The following is a 23472-nucleotide window of genomic DNA, read 5'->3' on the forward strand; positions in this document are numbered from 1 at the left end:
GTGAGTGTGTAGGGAATGGTAACCAAAAGCAAAAGGGGGAATAATTTACCCACCCACCTGACGTGAAGAGGGTCCTTGGGACTTCAGAGTTGGCTGGACTGCCCTGCCCACCCCATGTCACCCCTGACTGCCGCAGGCCTGGACTCACCATTGCTCAGCACGTCTTTGGTAACCCTGAGGACAGTGTTTGTTTCTGCGTGGGTGCCACAGAGAGCTGCCACAGACAGAGCAGCCACGCACCAGGCTGTCCACATGCTGGCACTGCTTCCCTGCTGAGGAGACAGTGCATCAGAGTCACCACCCTGGAAGCAGGTGGAGCTAGGCACTCCCTTCCAAGAATCATATCGGGATCCCGAGGCCCAGGGACATACGGGGCAGGGTCCAGAATTCCCAATACCATCTTCTAAGTTGAATGAATGAAATGAATCTGGAGACACAGAGCAGACCCATTAACCAAACTGTCCTAGAGCCATGGATGTCTGATTATCCCCCAAGATGAAATTTCCAAATGGAGCATCAGGGAGAGAGGTCATGAGGACTCCAACCAAAATAGCAAACTCACAGCAGGCAGACTCTAGGGAGAATCTCTCCAGCATCTACCCATCTGTTCACCCACCAATCCATCCATCCTCCCATCCACTCATCCTTCCTTCCTTCCTTCCTTCCTTCCTTCCTTCCTTCCATCTGTCCTTCCTTTCTTTCTTCCATCTATCTGTCCATCCATTCTTGTCTACCCATCCACCCCTTCATAAATCCATCCATCCATCCATCCATCCATCCATCCATCCTTCTATCAGTTCATCCATCTATCAACACATTCATCTAGCCACAATTTCATGCATCCATCCAGCCAAAAATCACTCCTACCTCTTTGAAGGAGACAGTTCTATACCAGGTACTTGAGATTAAGAGCTCTGGATCAGGGCTATCTGGGTTCTAATCCTCAGACAAGAGAATGTACCTTTTTGAACCTCTGCCTCCTAATCACTAACACACTGTTTCTGGTACATACTAGGCAATGAACAGCAGTTACTGTTACTGTTTTGGAACTATTATTTTAGACCCCTAAGAAGCGGGTGGGGGGCGCCTGGGTGGCTCATTTGGTTAAGCGTCCAACTTCGGCTCAGGTCATGATCTTGCGGTCCATGGGTTCAAGCCCCACATCAGACTCTCTGCTGACAGCTCAGAGCCTGGAGCCTGTTTGGGATTCTGTGTCTCCCTCCCTCTCCGCCCCTCCTCTGCTCTCTCTCTCTCTCTCTCTCTCTCTCAAAAATAAACATTAAAAAAAAAAAAGAAGTGGGTGTGGAGTGTTATCGATTGGGAGCAAGGAAGCATGCATTTTGGGATAAGCTGCTCAGTCTTTAAGAAACCTTATTTTGCTGCCTCCATGCCTTCACCCACTTCTCTCACTCTGTCAACTCAGTCTACCTGAGCACCAGCTTCAGAGCACCACGGACTCTCCTCTGGGCCACATTGTAAAATCATTGGCTTCAGCCCCCTCCACTTATGCACCCTCTTCCCTTTTCCAAAGCCTCCAGGTTTTTTTCCCCACTCCATCTACTCCCAGAATATTGGAAGCACTCATTTATACTAGAATAGGAAGGGTTAACATGTGCAAAAAAATCTTTTTCTGGTTTCCTTACCTCATCCTAACCCACTACCCAGAAAGTTCTCTGTTCAAAGAGGGATCATCACCTTCAGTTAAAAAGATGGCACCAATGGAGGGAGATCTGGCAAGCAGCTGAGGAGTCTCAGAGAAAAAGCAAAGGCACCAGATACCCCAAATCCCTGAGAAGTGTAAGTGCAGCTCTGTTAACTCAGGTCACTGGGGTGACTCAGGCCCTTTTCAGAGCCTCCCTGAGAGGCTCTTCTATGTCCATGTTATAGGAAAGACAGAAGAGGCTCAGAGAGGGTTTACGCCGGCAGGTTTCCAGTCTGAGACTCTCCTCATTGTCTCCTGAGGCCTCAGCCTCCCCCCTGCCCAGACACTGAATAGGGAAGGGGCTCCTCCTTACCCTGCAAGGTCCTGGCAGCTCAGTCTTGAGAGGTCCTATTCACCAGGCCCTCTGCTTTTGCCTGAGTCTATTCAGAGGCCGGCCTTATATAGCAGCTGGGTCTGAGTCCAGACCTAGAGAGGGAAACACCATGTAATTATGAGAGACTGGAATCCAGATTTGCTCTGCAAATCAGACATCGAGCTCCAAAACCACAAATAGCTGCGGTTTGTGGCTAATTCTGAGAGCTACGTTCACTCACTCCCGGATGGTGTCACATGAGCTGAGGTTTATCAGCCCCTGGTCCGGACACATTACTGGAGACTCCAGCTAGGCCCCCACGTGGGGGAACCAAAAACACCTACAGGTGCATCTGGTTGCCAGCTCTAAGTCAGCCTCTGCCCACTCCAGATGGCCTGGGCAGCCAGGAAGTGCCCCCAGACTGGACTCAGCAGCAGGCTAACTCAGATTCAGACTCAGCTCAACCCCCAACTCGCCACATGACCTTGGGCCAGCCACTTCCCTTCTCTGTGCTTCTCATCATTTCCATCTGCTAAATGGGTATAACACCTGCTTCACAGGACTGATTTGAAGATTCAGGGAGATGTATATAGATCTGACTCTCCAAACTTGGGGCTGGTGTGAAGAGAACAAGTAGATGGGCTTCTTTTGACCTGAAGATTTTTCTCCCAATATTTCATTATGAACTGTTCACACATACAGTGAATTTGGAAGAACTGTAAACTGCAGGGAATGGTACATTTCCCCGTAAACACTTCAATACGTATGCCATTGCGATTGTTTTCTTTGGGTATAAAGCTTACAGACAGTGAAATGCTCAAGTCCCAAGTGTTTATTTGTTGAACTTTGACAATTTTATTCAACGATGGAGCCCACACCCCTGTCTCAATATAGAACTTTCCATCACCCCAGAATGTTCCCTCCTGCCCCTTCCCAGGCAACGCCTCCAGAGGCAGCCACTGCCCCTCCAAGACCTGCTGGGACACAGCCCAGGTCCCTTCCTTGGCATCCAAGGTGGGTCTGCTCCTCTCTCCACTCCCCACTTCCGTTCCCTGTCTCTGGGCCTTTGCACGTGCAATATTTGCCACAGAACACCCTTCTCTAGACTCCACTGGTCATAGTCATACAGAAATGTCAGCTGCTCTGCAAAGCTTTCTGTGACAACCCCAAGCCTGCCCCTTCCTTGGCCCACCCAGCACCTTCGACAGCCCATGTGATATGGTGTGGCTCTGGCGAACCAGGCGTGTGCCCCACCGCCAGCCAGCACAGGCACAGATGCCAGTGTAGGGAACGGACCATGCATGCTCTCACTCCCCACTGGGTGCACTGTAAACTATAGAGGGCGGTGCACACAGGAAGGTGGTTCTCTCAGTCGCCTGAGGCTCTGTGCCCTCCTCAGGCCCGAGACCAGCCAGACCCTGGGGGCCATGAGGCTGGCCTGTCCCCTAGGGCACCAAGAGGATTAGTACAGCACTGGCGCCAGGGAGATCACCTGGACTTAGTGTCCAAAAGGCTCCTTTGTCTGGGGCTGAAGCAGCCAGGCCCTGGGAGGTGACTGAGTCATGCAGGGGGCCAAGTGGGGGGCTCAGGCAGGGGGGCTGAGGGAGCAGGAAACAGAACCGCTCCCATTCCTGACCCCTCCTTCAGCCCGTTCCTGTCATGAATGGTCAGCGGCCAGGGCTGCAAGGGAGCTGTCCATGGTGGGGGGGGGGGCTCCCTGCACATCTCATTTCAGGCCTCTACTCTAAGTGCAGAGGTTCAGAGCTGGGCTGTGGAGCCAGGGGGCCTGCGTTCAAATCCTGGTCTTGTCACTTCCCAGCTGTGTGGCTGTGGGTAAGTCACTTAACCTCTCTGTGCCTCAGCATCCTCACTTATGGAATGAGGGTAAAAACAGTTCCTAGAAAGCACGGTTGGCTCACAGAGTCGAAAACATGGTGTATCCAAAGCACTTGGAACAGTAAATACATAACAAATGCAGCAGGTATTACATTTAGAGCATAGCAGTGAAAAATCCAGGCTTTGGAACTAGGGTCAGAAGGATCTGGTTCAAATCCTGGCTCCACCACTGAGAAGCTGTCCAATTTCGCGTCTCTGAGCCTCCGTTCCCTCACATGTAAAACAGAGAGACCCTGTCCACGGATTATGGTCGCGATAAAAATGAAGTGAGGTAAGCGGTGTGAAGCATGTAACACGAGACTGATACACGCTTGGGGCCCAGTGGAGACAAGCTTCTCTCACTGCTACTCCATGAGGCCACAGGACTCACCATAACGAAGCAGATACCTGACCTGGCGGCGCTCTTGGTCGAGCGGTACAATGGGACCAAGGGGTGACAATCCAATGTGGTGGGTACAATAATGGACCCTGCCTGTGGCACAGAGAGGCTGGGGGCTGAGGTGCCTTGCGTGTTGAGGGACAGCAAGTTTGCCAGGCACACTTGGGGGGAGCGTCTGGTGCTCAGGAAGACGGAAATGCCATCCAAGGGCCTGGCTCCACATCACGTGCATTTACCACAGGCCAGGCGCTCTTCTCTGTGCTTCACATTCTCTCATTTAATCCTCAGATGACCTCTGAGTGAGTCCGGGAGTGTTCCCATTTCACAGATGAGGAGCCTGAGACACAGAGACGACTCTGTTCCTTCTCCGTGCTCCCAGAGGAGTCGGCGGAGGCCAGGTCACGGGCGGTCTCAAATGCCACCCTGGGATTTTGGATGATTTCCTGCTGGCAGTGAGAATCCAGACAACGAAGGGCTGTCAGTGGTGATGAGATGGTCAGATGAGGACAAGGGGGGGGGGGCTGGTGGAGGATGGGATGGGACAGAGGAGGGAGAGACAGATTGATGAGGAGGGTGTGCGGGGTGCAGGCGGAGAGGAGCGAGTAGATGAAGCCATGGTGAGAGGGCAGAGCAGTGCATGAGCTCACCATGCTAAGTGCTGGGTAACCTTCAAAACCTTATTCCTATTATCCCCAAGTTACTGATGAAGAACCAAGAGTCAGAGAGACTGAATGATGTGCCCAAAGTCACGTGGCTGATCAGTAGGCAGGATGGGATTTGAACTCGGACAGCTAACCCGGGCCACTCAGTTAACCATTGCCCTGCTCTGGACAGGAGTGGGGGGACAATGGAAGTGGGAAAAGAGTCAAGATAAATCCCAGCATGCCACTTCGCACCGGGCTTGGCATACATGCCGATAGGTTCCCATAATTGTAGGGTGAGTGGATGAAGGGGGCAGAAGGGAGGGAGGGAAGGAGGGTGGGAAGGTGGGAGGGTTGATGGGTGGTCACGGGGTCATTCCTATGGTGGACAAACTTTGAGATGGGCTCTAACTCTTCTGCCTCCCCAGATCCTGTGTCACTTCTCAAAACGTTATTGGCACCTTGAGCCCACCCATAAATGCCAACTTGAGGCCATTCCCCAGGACCCAGGAGGCCCATCCTGAGCAACGGGAGGACCAGGACCGAGGCGGGACCCCCAGTTTCCCACCCCAACTCTGCCGCTGTATGGTCTGGGGTCCGCCAACAATTTCCCCATCCGCACTATGAGCATTTAGTGTAGCTTTGTTCTGTCCCCAGGTAAGTCTACTGCCAATGTGCAGACAGTAGGGATCCCTCCAGGGCAGGACCAGGTCACCCTTGCTTCCTGGAATGCTGGCTCCTTTTCTCCCTAGAGGACTCCTATTCACCCTTTGGCTCAGAGAGAAGTCCCATTCTGTCTCAGAGACACAGAGACAGACAGACGCAGAATCAGCTCAGAGAGACAGGGTGAAAGACACAGGTCCTGAAAAACAGACAGTGGGGAGGGGAGTAGAGGACAGGGGAGGGGACAGGAGGACCTCAAGGCAGAGGTGAAGGAAGGCAGGACAAGACACAGAGGCTTCCCAGGCCAACCGGGTAAGTCTGGGACGCAAAGCTACAAAGACCAGGCCCCAAGTCCCTCACCTCCCAGGAGCCCTGGACTGGAGCTGGAGAGGGTCCAGAAACAGAGGCCAAGGCAGCCCCTGTGTGACTGGGGAACAAACCAGCCGGGAGGTACTGAGATAGAGGAGTGGTTTATTGAAAGCTCACAACTCTCCCCTGAGGCCAGAGCTCTCTTCGAAGCGGAGTCCTGTGGCCAGCCCTGTAGTCCCCACCCCAGGCCGGGGGGCAGAGCTGCAGGGCCAGAGCACCTGGGTGGTCCTGGGTGGTCCTGGGTGGGTAAGGGACACTAATACTGTCACCGACGCAGGCTAGAGGCTGGGAGGGAAACTGAGGCAGAGTGGGCAGGTGTACAGACTCTGGCAGTGAACGGGGAGGGAAGGTGGCCGTCTCTCAGCTTCAGGATGCCACGGTCAGCACAACAGCGTTCTGCAAGGAGCGATGGTTCTCAATTACATCATCTGGGTCCTTGTGCCCAAGACCCCTGCCATGCCCTCCAGCCCTGCAGCCACCTCTGTGTCGTCCTCCTAATTCTCCCCTTGGCCCCGCGCCCTGGAGTTAGCACTGAACCTGGAGCACAGCAGGCACTCAGGAGCGGGATGAATGAGCGAATGAATGAATGAATGAATGACATCCAGTGCGGGAGAGGTCACTGACTTTCGAACTTAAGTCAAGAGACCCAAGTTCACGGGCCATTTCTCCTGCTAATTTCCTGCGTGGCCTTGGGCCAGAAATTTGGCCTCCTTTATCCCTGATCCTCATCTGAGAAATGGATCCATAACTCCTGGCTCTGCCCACCTCCCACAGTCATTCCAAGACTCAACACTGAAAAGGATTGTGAGGCCATGTTGCTATTGAGCAAGAAAAAAAAAACTGTCATGACCTACTAGCCGTGCCTGCCACAGGCACAGGGTCAAGGAGAGACAGGACATGTATTTGCCACCCCTGGGCCAGCAGAGCTGTGGTTCTGGGAGTGAATCTGAGAGTCCATTCTATAGGTCAGACACGTGTCTGAATTCAACAGGAAAGGACTCTGTGACCGACGGACAGTGTCAGGAGTTTTAAGTGAGGCTCTCCAGAGACAAGATGAAGGCCCGGCGAGGCCACACCTGTACGGGAGGCTCACCTCTATGATCTCCAGGGCTGCAGTGGCAAAATTGACATTGAGAACCTTAGGCAGGGGAATTCCAACATCCAGGTCCACTGCGAAAAGGAAATGGTTAAAAGCAAAGGTATGTGGGGGCTGGGACCAGTTTCCTTAGGCCAGCCATTTCTGTTCTTGGGGACTCAGTTTCCCTTGTTGGCGGACTCATACCCATCCTACTAAACCCAAACAAAAGCGCTCCTTTTCTGTATCTATATCATCAGTGTCTCCCCTCAGGTTCTGTCAGCCCCCCTGCACACTCTGAGTCATCTATATTCTTTTTTTTTTAATTCTTTAAATGTTTATTTATTTTTGAGAGAGAGAGACAGAGTGGGAGCAGGGGAGGGGCAGACAGGGGGAGACACAGAATCTGAAGCAGGCTCCAGGCTCTGAGCTGTCAGCACAGAGCCCAACGTGGGGCTCGAACTCACGGACGGTGAGATCATGACACGAGCCGAAGTCGGACCCTTCACCGACTGAGCCACGCAAAAGCCCCTGAGTCCATATTCTAGTCATTCGTTTATATGGCTATTTCCCTCTGGATTGTGAGCTTGAGGACAGGACACTGGTCAGATAGCTCTCAGGGCCCGGGGTCTGGTGTGATGGAGGTACTAATCGATGTGGTTTGAAATGGAACATTGGTGCCTCAGTTTCTGCATCTTGGAAATGGGGATCAACCCCCCTCCAGCCTCAGTGTCTCTATCAGAGCAATGAACAATCCTGAGTTCAGACACTCCACGTTTCCAAGAAGATAGCAAAGTCCTCCCATACCATTGAGCTTCGGCACGTAGGCCACCCGGACCACATCACTGAGCCATTCTTCTAAATGGGATGCCTGCAACAGAGCACAGGGACGGCTGGGAGGTGTGGCTTCACAGGGAGCGGCACACCCGTCCCCAGGGAGGGAATCCAGAGATCCAGCTTCTGAGCCTCCCCAAAGCCTGAGGACACAGTTCCTGGTGGGCACAGGGCCCACTGGGGTGGCTGTCAATGACCCCAAAGGGGACTCTGATTTAGGACAGCTTCACGCAGGCCCCATGAGCTTGGAAAAGTTGCCTTCCTAGAGGAAGGGTCTGTGGGGCCTGGAAGGGGCAGTGCCTGCGAAAGAGAGCAGAAAACATGCCCAGCTCCCATGTCCAGCTCCAGTAGAACTTTGAGCGGTCTGCTTTTAGATTCTTATTCATTTAGGGACCCTTAGAATGTTCTAGAACCTGAGACCATTGAGAGACTCCAGGACCTCAGAACTCTGAGAAGCAGGACACTAAGGGCTCTCTGGGGCTCTGAAGCGCTAGAACTTTCTGAGTTCCGGAACATTATTGTGCAAAGTTCCAGAATTTTGAACCCTTGTGAGATTCTGGATGTTAACAATTTGTGAGCTTCCAAGACTTTGCAAGACAATGAGGTTCACCTTCCTAAGACGACTCTTTCACACACACATACACGCACATGCACACCTGCTCTGACGTTTGGCCACTCTGGCTTGCTGGGGCAGAGCCCAGATTGAGGCCAGCTCAGTCGTACGACCGTGACTCATCCTACCCCTTTCCACCCCCCACTTGCAGACCCTCACCACTGGCAAGCTGCTCACTCTCCCAGGAACTTACATCAAAGGCGTGGGCAAAGGAGGAGGCCAGCTTGACATGAAGCCTGGAGGAGAGAAGAGAGGTGTTGGGGGGCCCCGCCGCCCACCACACCCCCAGTGCGCGCCACTCCTAGCTCTCCAGGATCAGGAAACAGGGTGACAGCTCCAACTCTGCCTCTATCCGGCCTCGACTCAGAGACTCAGTTTTCTCACCTGTAAAATGGGCCTGAAGGGATCTAACTTCCTTCTGAGATATCATGACTGCCCCCTCTGATGCTCTGGCCCTGGAGCCTTGGTGTCACTCCCAGCTGGCCCCAGGCCAGTGGCTGAACCTCTCTAAGCAGTGGCCCTCCCACAGACCAAGCTCTGGGCACAGGGTTCCCCGCATCCAGCACGCGAGCACTAAAGACAGCAACACCGACGGATCCCAGCTGACCCAAATGCAGGGCCAGGGCGAGGGCCCGGATGCGCGCCTCTATTTCCTGGAGCCTGAGGCATGAACTGCCACCAGGAAGGGGAGGCAAACCCAGGCAGCGGGCAAGGTTAGAAATGGTGGTAATGGAGCCTTGCAGGGGGGTGCAGGGGACACTAACGTGGGGTCAGGTGAGCACTGGGGGCCTACGATTCAGGACAGGCAGATCCCAGAGGCCCCTGGGAAATCCCCTGCACCCAGGGGAGGGACAGGCAGGTCCCCAGGCCTCAGGCCAACGTGACAGCACTGGGCCTGGAGAGCAGAGGCCCAGACCGCAGACCTGCTTCTGGGGACAACCCACTGTGTGAGCCTGGGCTTTGCCGACTGTAAAGTGCTGGGCGTGTGTCGGGAAGGACTGCCATCAACATCACCGTCTCGGCTCTTGTGATTACCATGGGGCCTAGTTACCACAGGGGTGGGCCCTTGAGAGAAGTACGCAGCCTGCATGAATAACAAAGCACGCCACAGCCACCTCTGTGGCTAGCCTCTGCGGCTGATCACTCGGAAGTTCAGACTCCGTGTCCTGGCAGCAGGTGCATCTCCCAGGGTCAGATTTGGAGCAGGTGCGATGGAAGAAGCCTGCTCCGGATCCTGCTTCCCTGAGCCCCTGTTGTCTCATCTGTAAAATGGGCTAACACCGACCCCTCCCTGGCAGGTCCTGGAGGCAAGGAAGATGCTAGTAACTTAGTTGATGCTCAGTGAATGGGAGGCGGTTCTAGCGGGTCCCTCATTCTTGTTCCCAAAGACAAGGCCCAGGACCCAATGTTACCGTTCCAGGGACAGCGAGAGGTGCAGCTTGGTAGCCGAGGGGGCCAGCTGGGCATTTAAAGTCAAAACCTGCATGGGGAAAGCAGGTGGAGGTTACCCATGAATTCAGCAGGAGGAGCTTGAGGGCAGGTCCCCTTGGGCCAACAAGGGACCCACCCGTTCCCTCCACAAATCCTTGCTACGGCCCTCTTGTGTGTTAGGGCCCGTGCTGGGCTCTGAGGAGGTAGCTTGAAGGTTCTAGTGTTCAAGAACTGGAGGACTGAGAGTGACTGACGTTGTATGAGAGGAAGCTCTGGGCCTCCAGGAGCCTGGAGAGACCCTCAATCCAGCCTACAGCGAGGAAAGGTGTCCCCAGTGAGGTGACGCCTGAACTGAATCTTGAAAGATGAAGCCAAGTGTGGGGGGAGGGGACGGCACTGCAGGTGGTGGACCCTGCCCGACAAAGGTGGGGAGCTGGCACCTGGCGGCCCCGAGTAACTGCGGCTTCGGGAGAAGGAAAGGCAGAGGATGAGGCAGGAGGGCACTGAGTGTCAGGCGAAGGTGCTTGGTCCTGGGGGGGCAGGGCAGAGAGTGAGCAGGGGAGGGACCCGCCTCTGCCCTGAGGTGACTTGGGGAAAACTAGCAGAGGTGGAGGGCCGGGAGGAAGCCCGAGAGTCACCCGAGAGACGTCTGAGCACACACAGGCTGAGGACATGGGGAGTCTCTCCTGAGATCCAAAGAAAGCAGAGCGGAGGGGACTCGGGCCAGGACAGATGTGTGACGGGAGCAGGCAGGAGTCTAAGCGGGCGCTGGGACTTGGCCCAGACGATGACAATGGCAGTGGGCACTTCCTGTGCTGCGCCACACAGGGCGTCCCACTCTGAAATCAGGGGGAAGGCCCTCCAGCCTCCCGGAGAGGGCAGCCCTGCTCAGAACCCGGTGCCAGGCCCCCTCGGGCACTCACCGCATTCAGCTCGAATAGGGCTTCAGGGGTCCCTTTAGGGCGGTAGGACAGCACACGGATGTTAGCTGGGATAGACACTGTGGCCTTCTTGTTCTGGAGAGTGACCGAGGCTGCCTCTTTCACCCGTATCGAGAGCAGGAGCTGCTGGCCCGGGGGCAACTTTCCCAGGGCCTGGAGAGAGGCAGGGGCCGGGCAGGGGGCACGAGGGCAGCTTCAATGCCCCGATAATAGAATCAGTCAACAAACACTCACTGAGCACCTAATGGGCCCTGGGCACCATGCTGGGTGCTAAGGTTACAGCCTGAACCAGACTGTCTTGCTCCCGGCCCTCTGAGGCTAACATTCAAGTGGGGAGACATCAACCCACGGGACAGCTGAATCAGACTCCCACCTCGCAGTCAAAATCCCCTGCAAGAGCCACAGGCTCTACATGACCCGTCCTCTGCCCTCCTCTCCATCTCACCTCCCACCACTGGCCCCTCGTTCTCCTCTTCAGACTCACTGGCCACTCTGCTGTCCCTCCAACCTGCTAGGTACACTCCTACCTCAGGGCCTTTGCACTTGCTGTTTCCTCTGCTGGAAATGTCTCCCCCAGGTACTTGCGTGCTTCCCTCCCTCAGCTCCTTCAGCCTACTGGTCAAATGTCACCTCCGTGAGGCCTTTGCAGAGCACCCTGTTTAAAAGCACTATCCCCACCTTCCTAATCTGCCTTCACTGCCCCATTCTCTTCCACCTTCTGATGCTATGTATATTCTACTTATTCATTTGTCTGTCACCCCCACCAGGACGGCAGCTCCTGAAGCAGAGGCCTTTTGTCTGCTTTTTGTCTTTCGCTCCGTCTGTGTGCCCAGTACCTAGCACGGGGCCTGGGACTTAGTAGGTTCTCAGTGAATGGTAGTTGACTGACTGTATGAATCACACACTCAAGAGAGTCCAAGTTTCATAATCATGACGTCATAGAATGATAGAAGTGCTGGGAAGCACGGAATCACAGAAGCTTAGAATCACTTGAATACTGGCATTTGGGGACCAATCCAAGCCCAGACTCCCAGAGTTGCAGGGTCATAAGGACAGGGAGTCACCAGATCCCATCCTTATGTGTCCACAGGTTCTGAAGCCACGGAACCAGATTGAGAGCGGGGGCCATGGGGCTCTGATGCTGTGAGAACAAAGGCTACAACCTCCCGAGACAGGCCCAGCCTCCCCGAGCTGGAGGGACGTGGCCCGGCTTGCGGCAGGCATGGGTCCCCATTCCTGCCACTTCTGCCTCCCCAAGTCTTCTCCATCTTACAACTCCTGCTCTCAGGAGGTTCTTCTGAATGTCTGGCCCTATCTCTCCCTTTGCCTAAGACTCCTGTGCCCTTTAGCCAAGGACTCCAAGAAGCAGAGGCTTCTACGACATCCACCAAGGCTGATCTGAATCACCACCACCAAGAGTTCAATTTGTCCTCTGTGTCTCCAAACTCCGCTGCCCCCTCGATCTTCCCCAGTGGAAACCTTCTGGGCCTCACCCCCACCTCTATCAGAATCTGCTATTACATAAGGACCTTGCAGGAGTCATTTCAACTTCCGTATGAGTTCAGATGCCCACGGCTAGCAAGTGGCCGGTCCAGCCCTAGTGGAACAGTCAGGAAAGCTGAAGCCAGGCCCTGAAGCCACACACTGATTGATGTGCACTAGTCAAACCCCCCTGCCGAGTCCTCTCCTTTTCCTTCCCTCCTCCAGGCCAGCACCCAGAGTCTTCTCCCTGGGGGCAGAGAAGACCGAGACCAGGATGAAGCTGGGCAGGTGGAAAGAGGGGGAAGAATCTCCTGTCCTCTGTCAGGGAGAGGACAAATACCCAGCTGACTTCTGGGCAGTTAAACTCTGATCCTTTCCTCTCCAAGCAAAAATCTGCTGTCAAGAAAGTTTAAGTGTAAGTGATTCAAACCTGAGTGGGGATTTGGACTCAACATTCAATTGCAGCTGTCCGGAGAGCTGTATTGGGAAAGATTCTGGAGTTCACTCAGGCTCATCGGGAAAGAGCTACAAGGATCAAAGCCCATGAGCGGGTCACTCACCTCGGGGACCAAAGCTGCCAGGTCTGTCGTTGTCAATGGCACGTTGCTGGGAACCTGGACCCAAGACCAAATGGGGTGTAGGATGAATATAGAGACAAGACAGGAATTCCTGAGCACACACAAAGCTGTTTTGCCCACACCCCACCCCACCCCTGCCAATTATGCACACACAACCCTACACACACTCATGTTCCTCCTATTGGCCAACGATGAGTGTTTACTACTCGCCAGGCACACGCTAAGGGTTTTGTGTGCCTTTGCTCATTTCCGCATCTATGACATTAGCTCAGAGAGGTAGGTGCTATGATTACTCCCATTTTACAGACGGGAAGCCTGATGCTCCTGCCCAAGGCCATAAGCTGGTGAGTCGTACTGCAGGAGTTGACCTGGGCAGGCTGACTCCAGAATTTTTAAACTCCTCTACCAGAGCTCGCAATCTGAAGGTCCAGGGATCTGGTCCCAGACATTTCTGCCCTTTATCCAAACAGTAGTTTCAAAAATGGCGAGTTTGCTTCCAGTGTTAACAAATCAAGAAATTTCATATAAATGTGCCAGGCTCTGGCTAAAAATTCGGAAAACCTGGTCACACCGGGCCTGTACCCCATCCCCTTGGGGAAGCGGAGTGGCAGGCAGGCGCAGACTCCCTCGTTCACTACAGTCCCATCAGGCAGGCTTTCACTGATAATGGCCCAGTGCCCCCAGCCCTGATGGTTGAGGTCCCTGAACTACACGTGCCTACTTCTCAGAACATGCCTGTTCACACAGGATAAATATACACACACATTCTCTCCTGACCAGAGGATTCCCAGACACTTACCCAACACACAGCTATCACCCACAGGGGAGGACAGCACCAGGACATAGCCACTATGGTCCCTTTCTCCTGCCACCCACGCACACCCACAAGCCGCTCGGACACACACATTCTCACACTCGGTCTCTCCCTGGCCTTCCCAGTCTCCTCCCCCCAGCTAGAAGACACCTGGCTCCCAGCTCAGGGCCCTATTCCCACCTCCCACAGGCCTTGACAGTGCTCTCTGGACCCCTACCTTCAGGAAGTGAGTGATCAACCCTTGCTCCCTTCAGCCTGAGCTGCAGGCAAGGGCCCCAGGTGGCTCAGACTCACTGCCTTTGGAAAGGGTGAGACCAAGAAAAATGCCTCTGGGTGGGGCTCCTGGGGATTAGGCCTTCCAGACATCCGTGAGGGTATGAAAAGGGCCAGAATGGAAGCAGAGAGGTCCGAGAAGCTTTAGAACAAATGTCCGAGTGACCTTTGGTATAGTCCAGCCCTAGTTTTCTTTTTTCCAACTCAACTCTGCTCTTGAGAAAGCAGTGGAAATGTGAGCCACTCACACTTTAGTATAAAATCGGGCTCTGACTCCAGAAGAACTCATAAGGTACAGGGATGGAAAACTAGCTACATTTCATATGCCAGTTCTGACCAATCGAAGGTCACTTCCTGGAGTGCCACGTTGAGAAGGATTCAGAGGTCCCATTCAGACTTAGCCAAGCAGAGGGCCATTATCGATTAGCGATGCCTGCCACAGGGACAAGAGTGGGCACGTGCATGCCATAGATTGTCCAGCCCTCTCCAACTATAGAGAAGAGGGCTAGTCAAGGCTGACCAGTGATGATGGGACTAGCTCATCACTAGCACTGCCAAGCCATAGTGGGACAGGGAGCCACACTTACCAGCTCGGGGGTGATGTCTATGTCGAGGGCACCGTTGGCCTGCAGAAGCCCAAACACAGTGTTGAAGAGGTACAGAGGCACAACCACCTGAGATGTGTGGTCATCCTTGGGGGGCACCTTGATGGGCTTCGGGGGCTTGGGGAAGTCGATGATGTCACCGGCTACGCTTTTCACGATGGGCTGTATGGGAGGAGACAGAATGGCTTATCCACCTCGCTCTGAGCCAGCATCCCCTACCCAGCCTCTGCCGGCGCCCCAGCACACCCCGGCTGTGGGCAGGGCCTTGGCGGGGACTCACGTTGATATCCAACTCTATGTACTGGTTAGAGATAAGAGGCAGCGTGGCCAGAGTAAATTCCACGGACCCAAGAGCCCCAATGGGCACCAGGCCTGTATGGGGAGGGGAGGAGGGAGAAAGACGCCGTGAGCCCAGCCCCCAATAACAATAGGCCCAACTACTATTTATTGAGTGCCTGGCCTTCCACTAAGCATTCACTTGAACACTATGGTCGTCCCCATTTTATAGATAAAGAAACTGAGGCTCAGGCAGAGAAGTCACCAGCTCAAGGCCACATGTAGAGACAGAGGTGCCCCTAATTCTCTCTCCTTATCCTGGTTCTGCCGTTTGGTATTTTTCAAAGGCATCCCTGTCTCCGTAAGGCTCAGGGAGACTGGGGACCACTGCGGCTGTGGGACTTTGGGTTCCTGACTTAAATTAAGCTCTGGGCCTCAGTCATCTGGTCTGTCCAGATAATAATATCTGCCTCGTGCTCCGGACGGTGCCAAACACACCATCAGTGTGGACAAGTGGCCTGCAGCCCCCGGCAGGGAGAGGCCTGGGTGGCTCAGGGCCTCTAAGCCCTGCTGAACTGGCCTCGGCCCAGAACCCCACCATTAGACCTCTTCCATGTGGCGGCCTCATCAGTCTGAGGAGGGAGTGAAAGGTCCCGGAATTCTGCCCCTTCCTGTTTCCCTTGGTACCCCCACCCACCCGGGTGATAGGAGGGAGGGGTAGGAGAAGAGGCAAGGGGGAGGGGGTTGGGCCCCTGCTTACTCAGTGCAGTCCCCAGGAGCTCATTCACCACGCCCAGCACACTGTCCACCATGGGGCACAGCTGTGTCCGGAAGAGACAGGTGTTACAGGAAAATGGAAGTGGCCCCAGCCCAGTGCAGGGGACAGGCTACATTTTCTCTAGATGATTTGCTCTGTGGTCCTGGGGACCAAGGCAAGTCAGAACATGAGACAGATTGGGGGACACACGGGCGGGAGGCAAGGGGGGGACTGAAGCCTGAAGTGTCCGAAGGGGCAGGGGGTGGTACAGAGGGCCAGTTCCATGGGCCCCCTCAGAAAACTTCGAAGGATGCCAGAGGAACGGGGGAGGCACTGTTCAGAGGCCAGCTGGGGTGTGGGGACAGAGCCCTCCACTGTGAGCAAAGGCAGCTGCCCCCTCTGAGGTCTCGGGCCCCTCCCGCTATCCGGGGGGGCACTGGACAACCTAGGATTCAGACACTGGGGGGGGGGCAGCCCCAGAGAGTCAGGCCTGTGCCCTGGGGCATCTGCTGCACACACAACACCACTGTGTGTTCGCTGGGCTCTGAGGACGGAGAGACAGTGGTGTGGCTTCCAGAATCCCAGGTCTGGAAGTCATAGAATCTGAGTCCACCGGAGCAGGAACCCCAGAGTGACCCAGTCCAGCCCCTTCATTCTACAGCTGGGCCAGGAGAAGAAAGGTGACCGGCCCAAGGTCCCAGAGAAACAAGAAGGTCACAGAGAGACAAGAGAGGGCTGCCTTTTCATTACACTCAGGGCCCCCAACTCCAGGGCTTCTGGGGTCAGGCGTGTCACAGAAACAGGAGGAGGAGACCAGAGGGCCCGGGCCGGGCAGGAGGAACTCCTTCCTGGGTGCCAGCGTGTGTCACCTGCAGGAAGGAGGCTCTGTGCGGCTAGGGTGGCTGGTTGCACCAGAGAAGCCAGGAATTGGATTGCTACGAGAAACCTCCCATCTCTAAATGCTAGTAACTAAGTCTTATTTTTAAAACCTCTTAGAGCTACACAAATCCTGCTTTGCAGTCAGTTGTCCAGGTTAGGGGTGGTGATTTATTTATTTATTTATTTATTTTTAATGTTTATTTATTTTTGAGAGACAGAGACAGAAGGCGAGTGGGTTGGGGGCAGAGAGAGAGAGAGAGGGAGGCACAGAATCCGAAGCAGGCGCCAGGCTCCGAGCTGTCAGCACAGAGCCCGATGGGGGGCTCAAACTCACGGACGGCGAGATCACGACCTGAGCCGAAGTCGGACGCTCAACCCACTGAGCCACCCAGGTGTCCCTAGGGACGGTGATTTAAACGTACCCACTCCCGCTTGTTGAAATCCGCCTGAAATGGGCCTGGGTCAGGGTCCTTGCCGCCGGGACCTTCCCTCCTCCTCCTGCACTTCGTTCCCGACTGGCTTTGTCAAGCCCAGGCCAGTTTTGCCAACCACAGGCTCCCACAGCTATTCCTCACAAGGACTCGCAAGAGAGGTCCTGCCAGAACTGTGGGTCTGGAGGTCTGGCCGCCCTTTGCTGGCTGTATGACCCCAGCAAGACCATCCCCTCACTGGCCTCGGTGAAAGGGGGCTGTGGACAGACCAGCTTTTCTCAGGTGTGGCTCACGTCCCCTGGAGGAAACCAGGACGGCTGGGGCAGGCCATGAGCAGGCATCCTAGAGCAGCTTAATTATAACACGGTTAACTTCTGATGTATCAATATATGTGTATGCAGTTTCCTGAACATGTTTGCCAAGCCCAGGGCTCTGCTGTAATTTAATTCAAAGTTAGTTTAAAGAAAACCATAGGGGCGCCTGGGTGGCTCAGTCGGTTAAGCGTCCAACTCTTGATTTCGGCTCAGGTCACGATCTCAGGGTTTGTGGGATCAAGCCCTGTGCCGGGCTCTGCGCTGACGGTGTGGAGCCGGCTTGGGATTCTCTCTCTCCCTCTCTCTCTGCCCCCTCTTGCTCTCTCTTTCTCTCCCTCAAAATTAATAAATAAACTTTAAAAAATAAATCAAGAAAACTATTAAGTCAATAATGTAGGAGGCAAAGACAGAGCAGGGAGGAAGGAAGGGGCTTGGATTTGGGAGCAGGGGACTCAGGTCATCTGGAGCTATAAAGTCAGGATCCGGAAGTCTGGGGCTGGCTTGTGTTCTGCCACCTGCAGACTTGCCGGAGGCACCTGGGGGACTCGGGGGCAGGCCAGGATGGGATTACCCAGTGGGCGTGGAAGGGAGGAACAGCCTAATCCTGCCTGGCGCCCAGATTTACTCAAAGCCGAGGAAGGAGAGGCACAGTCATGGGGAGGGGCATGCCTAGCCCGTGACTCCCACACTCACCAATCCCGGGAGCACCTTGAAGAGGGTCTGCTCCACGACCCCAAAGAGCGGTGCGGGCAGCAGCCTGGGTAGAGAGAGAAGTGTGACGGTGTGGCCACCACACAGGGACAACACCAACTGGGATGACAAGGCAGAGTGGGCACTGGGGGCTCTGGATGTCTCCTGTCTCCCCTCCTGGGGCTGAGGGGGTTGACTCAGGCTTTGGAGGCCTGGGTTTAAATCTTGGCTCTGTCTTGCCATGGAAAGCAGGGGGATGACTTCAGTTTCCCCATCTGTACAATGCCCACCTTAAAGAATTGTTGGCTGCCGAGATTAAGTCGGAATGTACTCATGTCTGGTATACAGTCTGTGCTCTGTAAATGTCTGTTCCCTGCGTCTCCTCCAACATTTATAGACAAATGACATTTGGGTCCAGAACAGGACCTGGCTTAGAGCGGGGGCTCAATAAATATCTGTTGAATGAATTCATGAACATTTGTTGAATGACTGAATGACTGAGTGAATAAGAAGAAGATGTTCAGGTCTGTTTGGATTCTAGGGGAGTCTGGAGAGCAGGGGTGGCAACCACAGAACCACAACCACAGGTCGCCAACACCATCCAGGCTCTACTTCCTCCAAGGCCGCCTCCAGCCCAGAGGAGCAGGAGGGAGCCACTGGAGTTTAAGGAGCCCAAAGACCCCACCTAGAAACTCTGGAAAGCCCTTCTGGAAACATAGGCATCCCTGGTTCCCCCTATTTATGGGAGCTAACACAGAGCTGTCTGATTACCCCTCGCGGCTACAGCCACCCAGCAAAGATGGGCTGGCAGTGTGGGAATCAGCCTGGAATCTAGAAACTAATGGGGCGGCGCAAAATGTGAGGCAGGGGAGGGGTAGGTGCCCCAGGGGTGTGGGGTGGGTTCAGAGCCCTGGGGAAAAGCCTTGGGTGAGTCCAGAGACCAGCCCGTGTCCATCCTTGCTGCAATCTGTGTGAGACCTTTGACAAGTCTTTCGCCCTCTTTGGGCCTCAGTTGTCTCATAGGAGTGATGGTTCAACACAGGTGTAGGGAGGGCCACTGTGCCCCGAACAGTTGGGGAAAGAGAGGGAGGTAAAAGTGCCAGAGCCTTCTGGATCATCAAATTTAGGTCTTCATTATACAGACGGGCCCAAAGGAGGAGGCTCCTCTGGGGTCACACAAGTCACAGGCAGAGCTGGGTCTCTGATGTACTGAGTCGGGGAACTGAGATGGCCAGGGTCTGCTCTATCTGGGAGAGGGGACGACAGGATCTCGGGCCAGGGTGGCTGGGGTGGAGAAGGGGGACGCCCAGGAGTGGGTGATGCTAGCTAGGAGCTGGGCAGTACCCCCTGTCCGTGTTGGGCCTCAGTCCGTGGGTCCGCGAAGCCGGCTGAACTTGGCAGGACCGACAGGAAGCTGGGTGATATCAGGACCCGCCCAGCCGGAGACCCAGGAGATGCCCCAGAGAGGAGCCCCTCGAGGAGCCCCCCACACACACCCCCGCACGTGCAGGCGTGGAAGCCGCCTTCTGTGGGCTCGAGCCCGCGGACTCACCCCGAGAGCAGGCTGATGTGGCCCAGGAGCGTGCTGCAGCGCTTGAGGACGAGCGTGGGCGTGCCCCGAGAGCTCACGCCCAGAGCCACCCGCGATGACACGTTCACCTCCGCGGCCAGCTGCAGGAGGCCCCCCAGGGGCCTGCGAGACCCTCTGCTTGGGGCGTGGCCAGGCTGCCCGGCCCACCCGACAGCGCCCGCCCAGGCCACGCCCCCTCGGGGGCTGCGAGGGCCCTGAGGAGTGAGTAGGGACCGGCGAGCTGGCTGGTCCCCACGCCTTCCTGCCACTCCCTGCCCCATTTTCATGTTCCTGCATCCTCTTCTCCCACCTCCTCGAGTGAGCCCTGAGCCACGGGGCAGGGGTCTCCAGGAAAGTGAGATGGAAGTTGCTGGAGAACAGTGTGATGGAGGTCTCCAGGAGGGGAAATGGGGGGGGGGGGGGGAGATCCAATATGGTGGGTGTCCCTTCGGGAGGAAGTAGGCGGGGAGGAAATGGGGGGGGTCAGTGAGATGGGGGTGACAGGACAACAGAGTGGGGGGCCCCCAGTGGAGCAGTGGGCTGGGCTGGGGAGCAGTGGGGTAGAGGTTCCCCGGGACGCACTCACCCAGAGCCATGCAGGCCCACCTTGGTGTGCAGGCTCAGCTGCACCCCAAACCCAGGCAGCAGCTTCAGCGACACCTTCGGCAGTGTGAGCTCCTCAATCTTCAGCCTGGGACGGCGACAGGTGTCAGGGGGAGGGCCACTCACTCCCAGCCACCCTCCAGTGTCAGTCCCTTAGTGCCTGGGCCATCTCAGACCAGGTGGTGCCTAGACCCTCTGGAGGGGGAGGTGTCCCAGATCCCATCTGTAACTCATAAATCCAACTGTGTGCCCAATGACTTCACGTCTCTGGACCTCAGTTTCTTCATCTGGAAGGTGGGACGATACAAGCACCCACCTCAAATGTTGCAAAGACAAGTAAGACGATATGGGTGCTGATGCTGGTACAGCATGTGTTCAATAAATGTAATATCATCCTCATTAGAGGCTCAGTGTATTAAAGTGATCTCCCCACCCCATCCCCATGGCCTCAGTCCTGGTTCAGTCTCTGACCTGGACCATTGTCTCCCTACTCCTATCTCCAGGCTCACGCACGTGCAACTCAGGTGGCTTCTTGAACACAGCTCCTTGTGTGTTCAAGACAGCTGATTGTTTTCTCTGTCTTCTGAGCCTCTGCCCAGGCTGTTCCTTCTGTCTAGAACACTTTTCCTTTGACTTTCCTTCCACTCTGCATCTGCCTTCGGCTAACTCCTCCTGGCTATCCAGATTGACCTTCCCCTGATTCACCACCAACGAGGGAATGGTTCCTACCCACCTGGGGCAGGCCATAGGGCCGGTGATTAAACACCCGCACCCCCACCCACCACTCCCTACCTGGGTGAACTTGGGCAGGTCCCCTCACTGCCGGGGGCCTCAATCTCCCCTGTTAAATGCCATTGATAACAGTCCTCTTCTGGATTATGTGGGATAATTAATTTACAGTGTTCAGCACAGTGCTGGTTACATAGAAAACCCGGCTAAGCGGTGATTAAGTTATAAATATTAGCTATTATGTGATTTCATTCATTCATTCAAAAATATTTTTTGAATATCTATTACATATTAATGATATTAATGATATTAGGGATATGGCAATGAACAGGCCAGACGAAAGCCCTACCCCTCCTGGGGTTTATAACCTAGCAGGGGAGGCAAGAAACAAACCAGTAAAGATAGGGGGTTCAGGGGAGTGATACATCTTCTGGAGAACTTGAAGTCAGGGGAGGGGAAAAGGAGGGGCTGGTCGGCATAGGGCTCTTTGGAGCAAACGCCCAAAGGAGGTGAGAGGGAGCCGTGCAGATACCTAGATTAGCCCAGAGAGACTAGGCAACTTGCCCTAGGTCACACAGTGAATAACTGAAGTCAACCCGGAACTGGAACCCTCAACCGCAGGGACATGCTGTCATTCCTGTGTTTCCTGATACACAGTAGACTCATTATTTTCTGACTCAGGCCCTGGGACTCCCTATGCAGGGCTCCCCACATCACCCCCACTGCCTGCCAAGAAATCGAAGACAACTTCTCCTCTCTTCCCTGAAGCAAAAAAAAGAAAGAAAGAAGAAGAAAGAAAGAAGAAGAAAGAAGAAAGAGAAAGAAAGAAAGAAAGAAAGAAAGAAAGAAAGAAAGAAGACCAACCTTCCTGTAGGGCACATAGCATGTGGGCAGTTGAGAGGCCACAGTGAAGACTCACCCAGAAAGCTCCTCCACAACGCCAAAAATCCCTCCATAGCTCAGCAGGCCGCCTCCTCCGAGCAGTCCCCCAGAGCCCAGGAGGCCCTGGTTCACAGATGTGACTGTGCCCAGCACGTTCTGCAGAATGGGCCCTCCAACCAGCGAGTTCTGGATGGCTGCAGGGAGGATTGAAGGGGGAAGTTCATTTTACAGAAGGGGAAGTAGGGTCCAGAGGAGGGCAGAGACTTGCTCAAGCTCATACAGCAAGTTGGGTTTGGGGCCAATAGTATGACTAGAGCTGCTTGACTCTGGGCCACCTCATAGCACCAAAAGAAAGGGCAGAAGCAAAGGAGGGAGCACATAGCCACCAGGGCTTGACCAAAATGGAGGAGGTGACCCCTGCTCTTCCTGGGCCCCCCTGGCCTGGCTCTGCAGAGAAAGGCAGGACAGAAGAGGCCTCCTTGGGAGGGCTGGGGCAGGCCAGGCTGATTCCCTGAAGAGTTTCCTGTTCACGACTGCCCTATTCTACCCCTGAGACAGTCACCCTGGGCCATTGGGCCCCAGAGCATGCAATACCTCATTGAGTCCCCCCACCCTGGAAACGTGGGGCAGAGACGCTGGGCCCGCCAGCCTCCTCCATCCCACCCGGCCCCATCCCTGAGGCAGACACAGCCCTCACAGGCCTCACCCAGTCCTCCTCTCCGGAGGAGGTCAACTGATCACCCAAGGGGGCCTGCAAGCAAATTTTAACCCCTGAGCTCTCCAAGCAGATGAAAATCACAGCCTGTTTCCAGCACTTCCTTAAAGCAGCCACTCTAGCATCACCATGCGGATGTCTACACTGCAGCTGGGCCCCTCACAGACTGCCCGTCTTGGGCTCACCTTTGCCAAGTTCATCTTTGTCAATCCGAGCCAGCGTGCCCACCGTCTCAAGTAGCCCCTGGCACGGAGTCGCCAGACCCCAGAGGAAGAGCAAGGACCACATGCCCAACATCATCGATGGCACACCTGTCAGGGGCAGAAGCAGGAACTCTGAGGCACTGCTCGTGTCCAAGACCTCACCTGACCCCCGTGCCGCATCACCAGCCTGGGGCCCTCCCGCCTGCCCGGCGCGGCTCCATCCAGCCTCACTCCCAGGAAAACAGCAGCTCACGTCAGCTCTTTGCGTCCCTGATGAACGTGGACCTGCCAGGCCTCGGAGGGAGAGTGACAGAGGGGCCTTCCTTTCCAGGACAGCAGGATTGGGAGCTTTGTTTCCTGGACCTGTTTTCCCATTGGCTCATGAGACCGTTTCAGAAGGTGTGGCTGACTGGGGACCCCCCCATTAACAGGCCCCATTTCTCTCCTCCTCCCTGCCTCTATCCTTCCATGTTGGAAGGAATGAGATGGGAGGTGAGAGCAGGGCTAACTTACTAGTTTCATAGCATGGCACTTGTCTTTATGGAGTGACTGCTAATGCGGTCACATATCCATCTAACCCCTCATGTAATCTCTGCTTAAACCCCACTTCCCACTGCCCTTGGGATACAACCCAGGCTTCCTGCCATTCCCCACTAGGTCCCTGACTGCCTTTTTGACCTTCTCGGTCTTAAACACCTAAGCCCCTTTCCACCTCAGGGCCTTTGCACATGCTGTTCTTGCTGTTAGGAAGGCTCTTCCCCTGGTTCTTCGCATGACTGACTCCTCATCCCAGGTTCTGAATAAATGTTGCCAG

At 55.0% G+C, this 23472-nt stretch overlaps 2 protein-coding genes across 2 annotated transcripts in view; both read right to left on the bottom strand.

The window, feature by feature from the left end:
• The window catches only part of BPIFB4 (BPI fold containing family B member 4), a 30501-nt gene extending 28380 nt beyond the window's left edge, over positions 1–2121 (bottom strand). The window contains exons 1-2 of the mRNA XM_023250913.2: positions 2016–2121; positions 149–272 (exon numbers count right to left, since the gene is read on the bottom strand). Of these exons, the coding sequence (XP_023106681.2) occupies positions 149–254 (106 nt within the window). The 5' untranslated portion in view covers positions 255–272; positions 2016–2121. The remainder of the gene's footprint in view (positions 1–148; positions 273–2015) is intronic.
• A 3927-nt stretch (positions 2122–6048) lies between these two features.
• On the bottom strand, positions 6049–22758 carry BPIFB3 (BPI fold containing family B member 3). Its single transcript, XM_003983617.5, has 15 exons — positions 22641–22758; positions 21778–21934; positions 20113–20217; positions 19509–19649; positions 17960–18023; positions 15646–15706; positions 14890–14981; positions 14592–14771; positions 12900–12953; positions 10840–11010; positions 9898–9965; positions 8679–8721; positions 7846–7909; positions 7057–7133; positions 6049–6359 (listed from the first exon to the last, which is right to left on the bottom strand). The coding sequence occupies exons 1-15, from the start codon at positions 22753–22755 to the stop codon at positions 6330–6332; spliced, it is 1422 nt and encodes a 473-aa protein (XP_003983666.2). The 5' UTR covers positions 22756–22758; the 3' UTR covers positions 6049–6329.
• Positions 22759–23472: the final 714 nt, after the last annotated feature.

This window comes from Felis catus, chromosome A3 (assembly GCF_018350175.1).
Source record: "Felis catus isolate Fca126 chromosome A3, F.catus_Fca126_mat1.0, whole genome shotgun sequence".
Classification (NCBI taxonomy): Eukaryota; Metazoa; Chordata; class Mammalia; order Carnivora; family Felidae; genus Felis; species Felis catus.

Bases quoted from the DNA above. Each gene is read 5' to 3' on its own strand.
- BPIFB3 (XM_003983617.5), bottom strand. From the start codon at position 22,755: ATGATGTTGGGCATGTGGTCCTTGCTCTTCCTCTGGGGTCTGGCGACT. The intron at 15,707-17,959 runs GTGAGTGTGGGA...TTCCGGACACAG, and splicing joins TCAAGGTGCTCCCGGGATTG to CTGTGCCCCATGGTGGACAG. The intron at 7,134-7,845 runs GTATGGGAGGAC...TCCTTTTCGCAG, and splicing joins CTACGTGCCGAAGCTCAATG to TGGACCTGGATGTTGGAATT.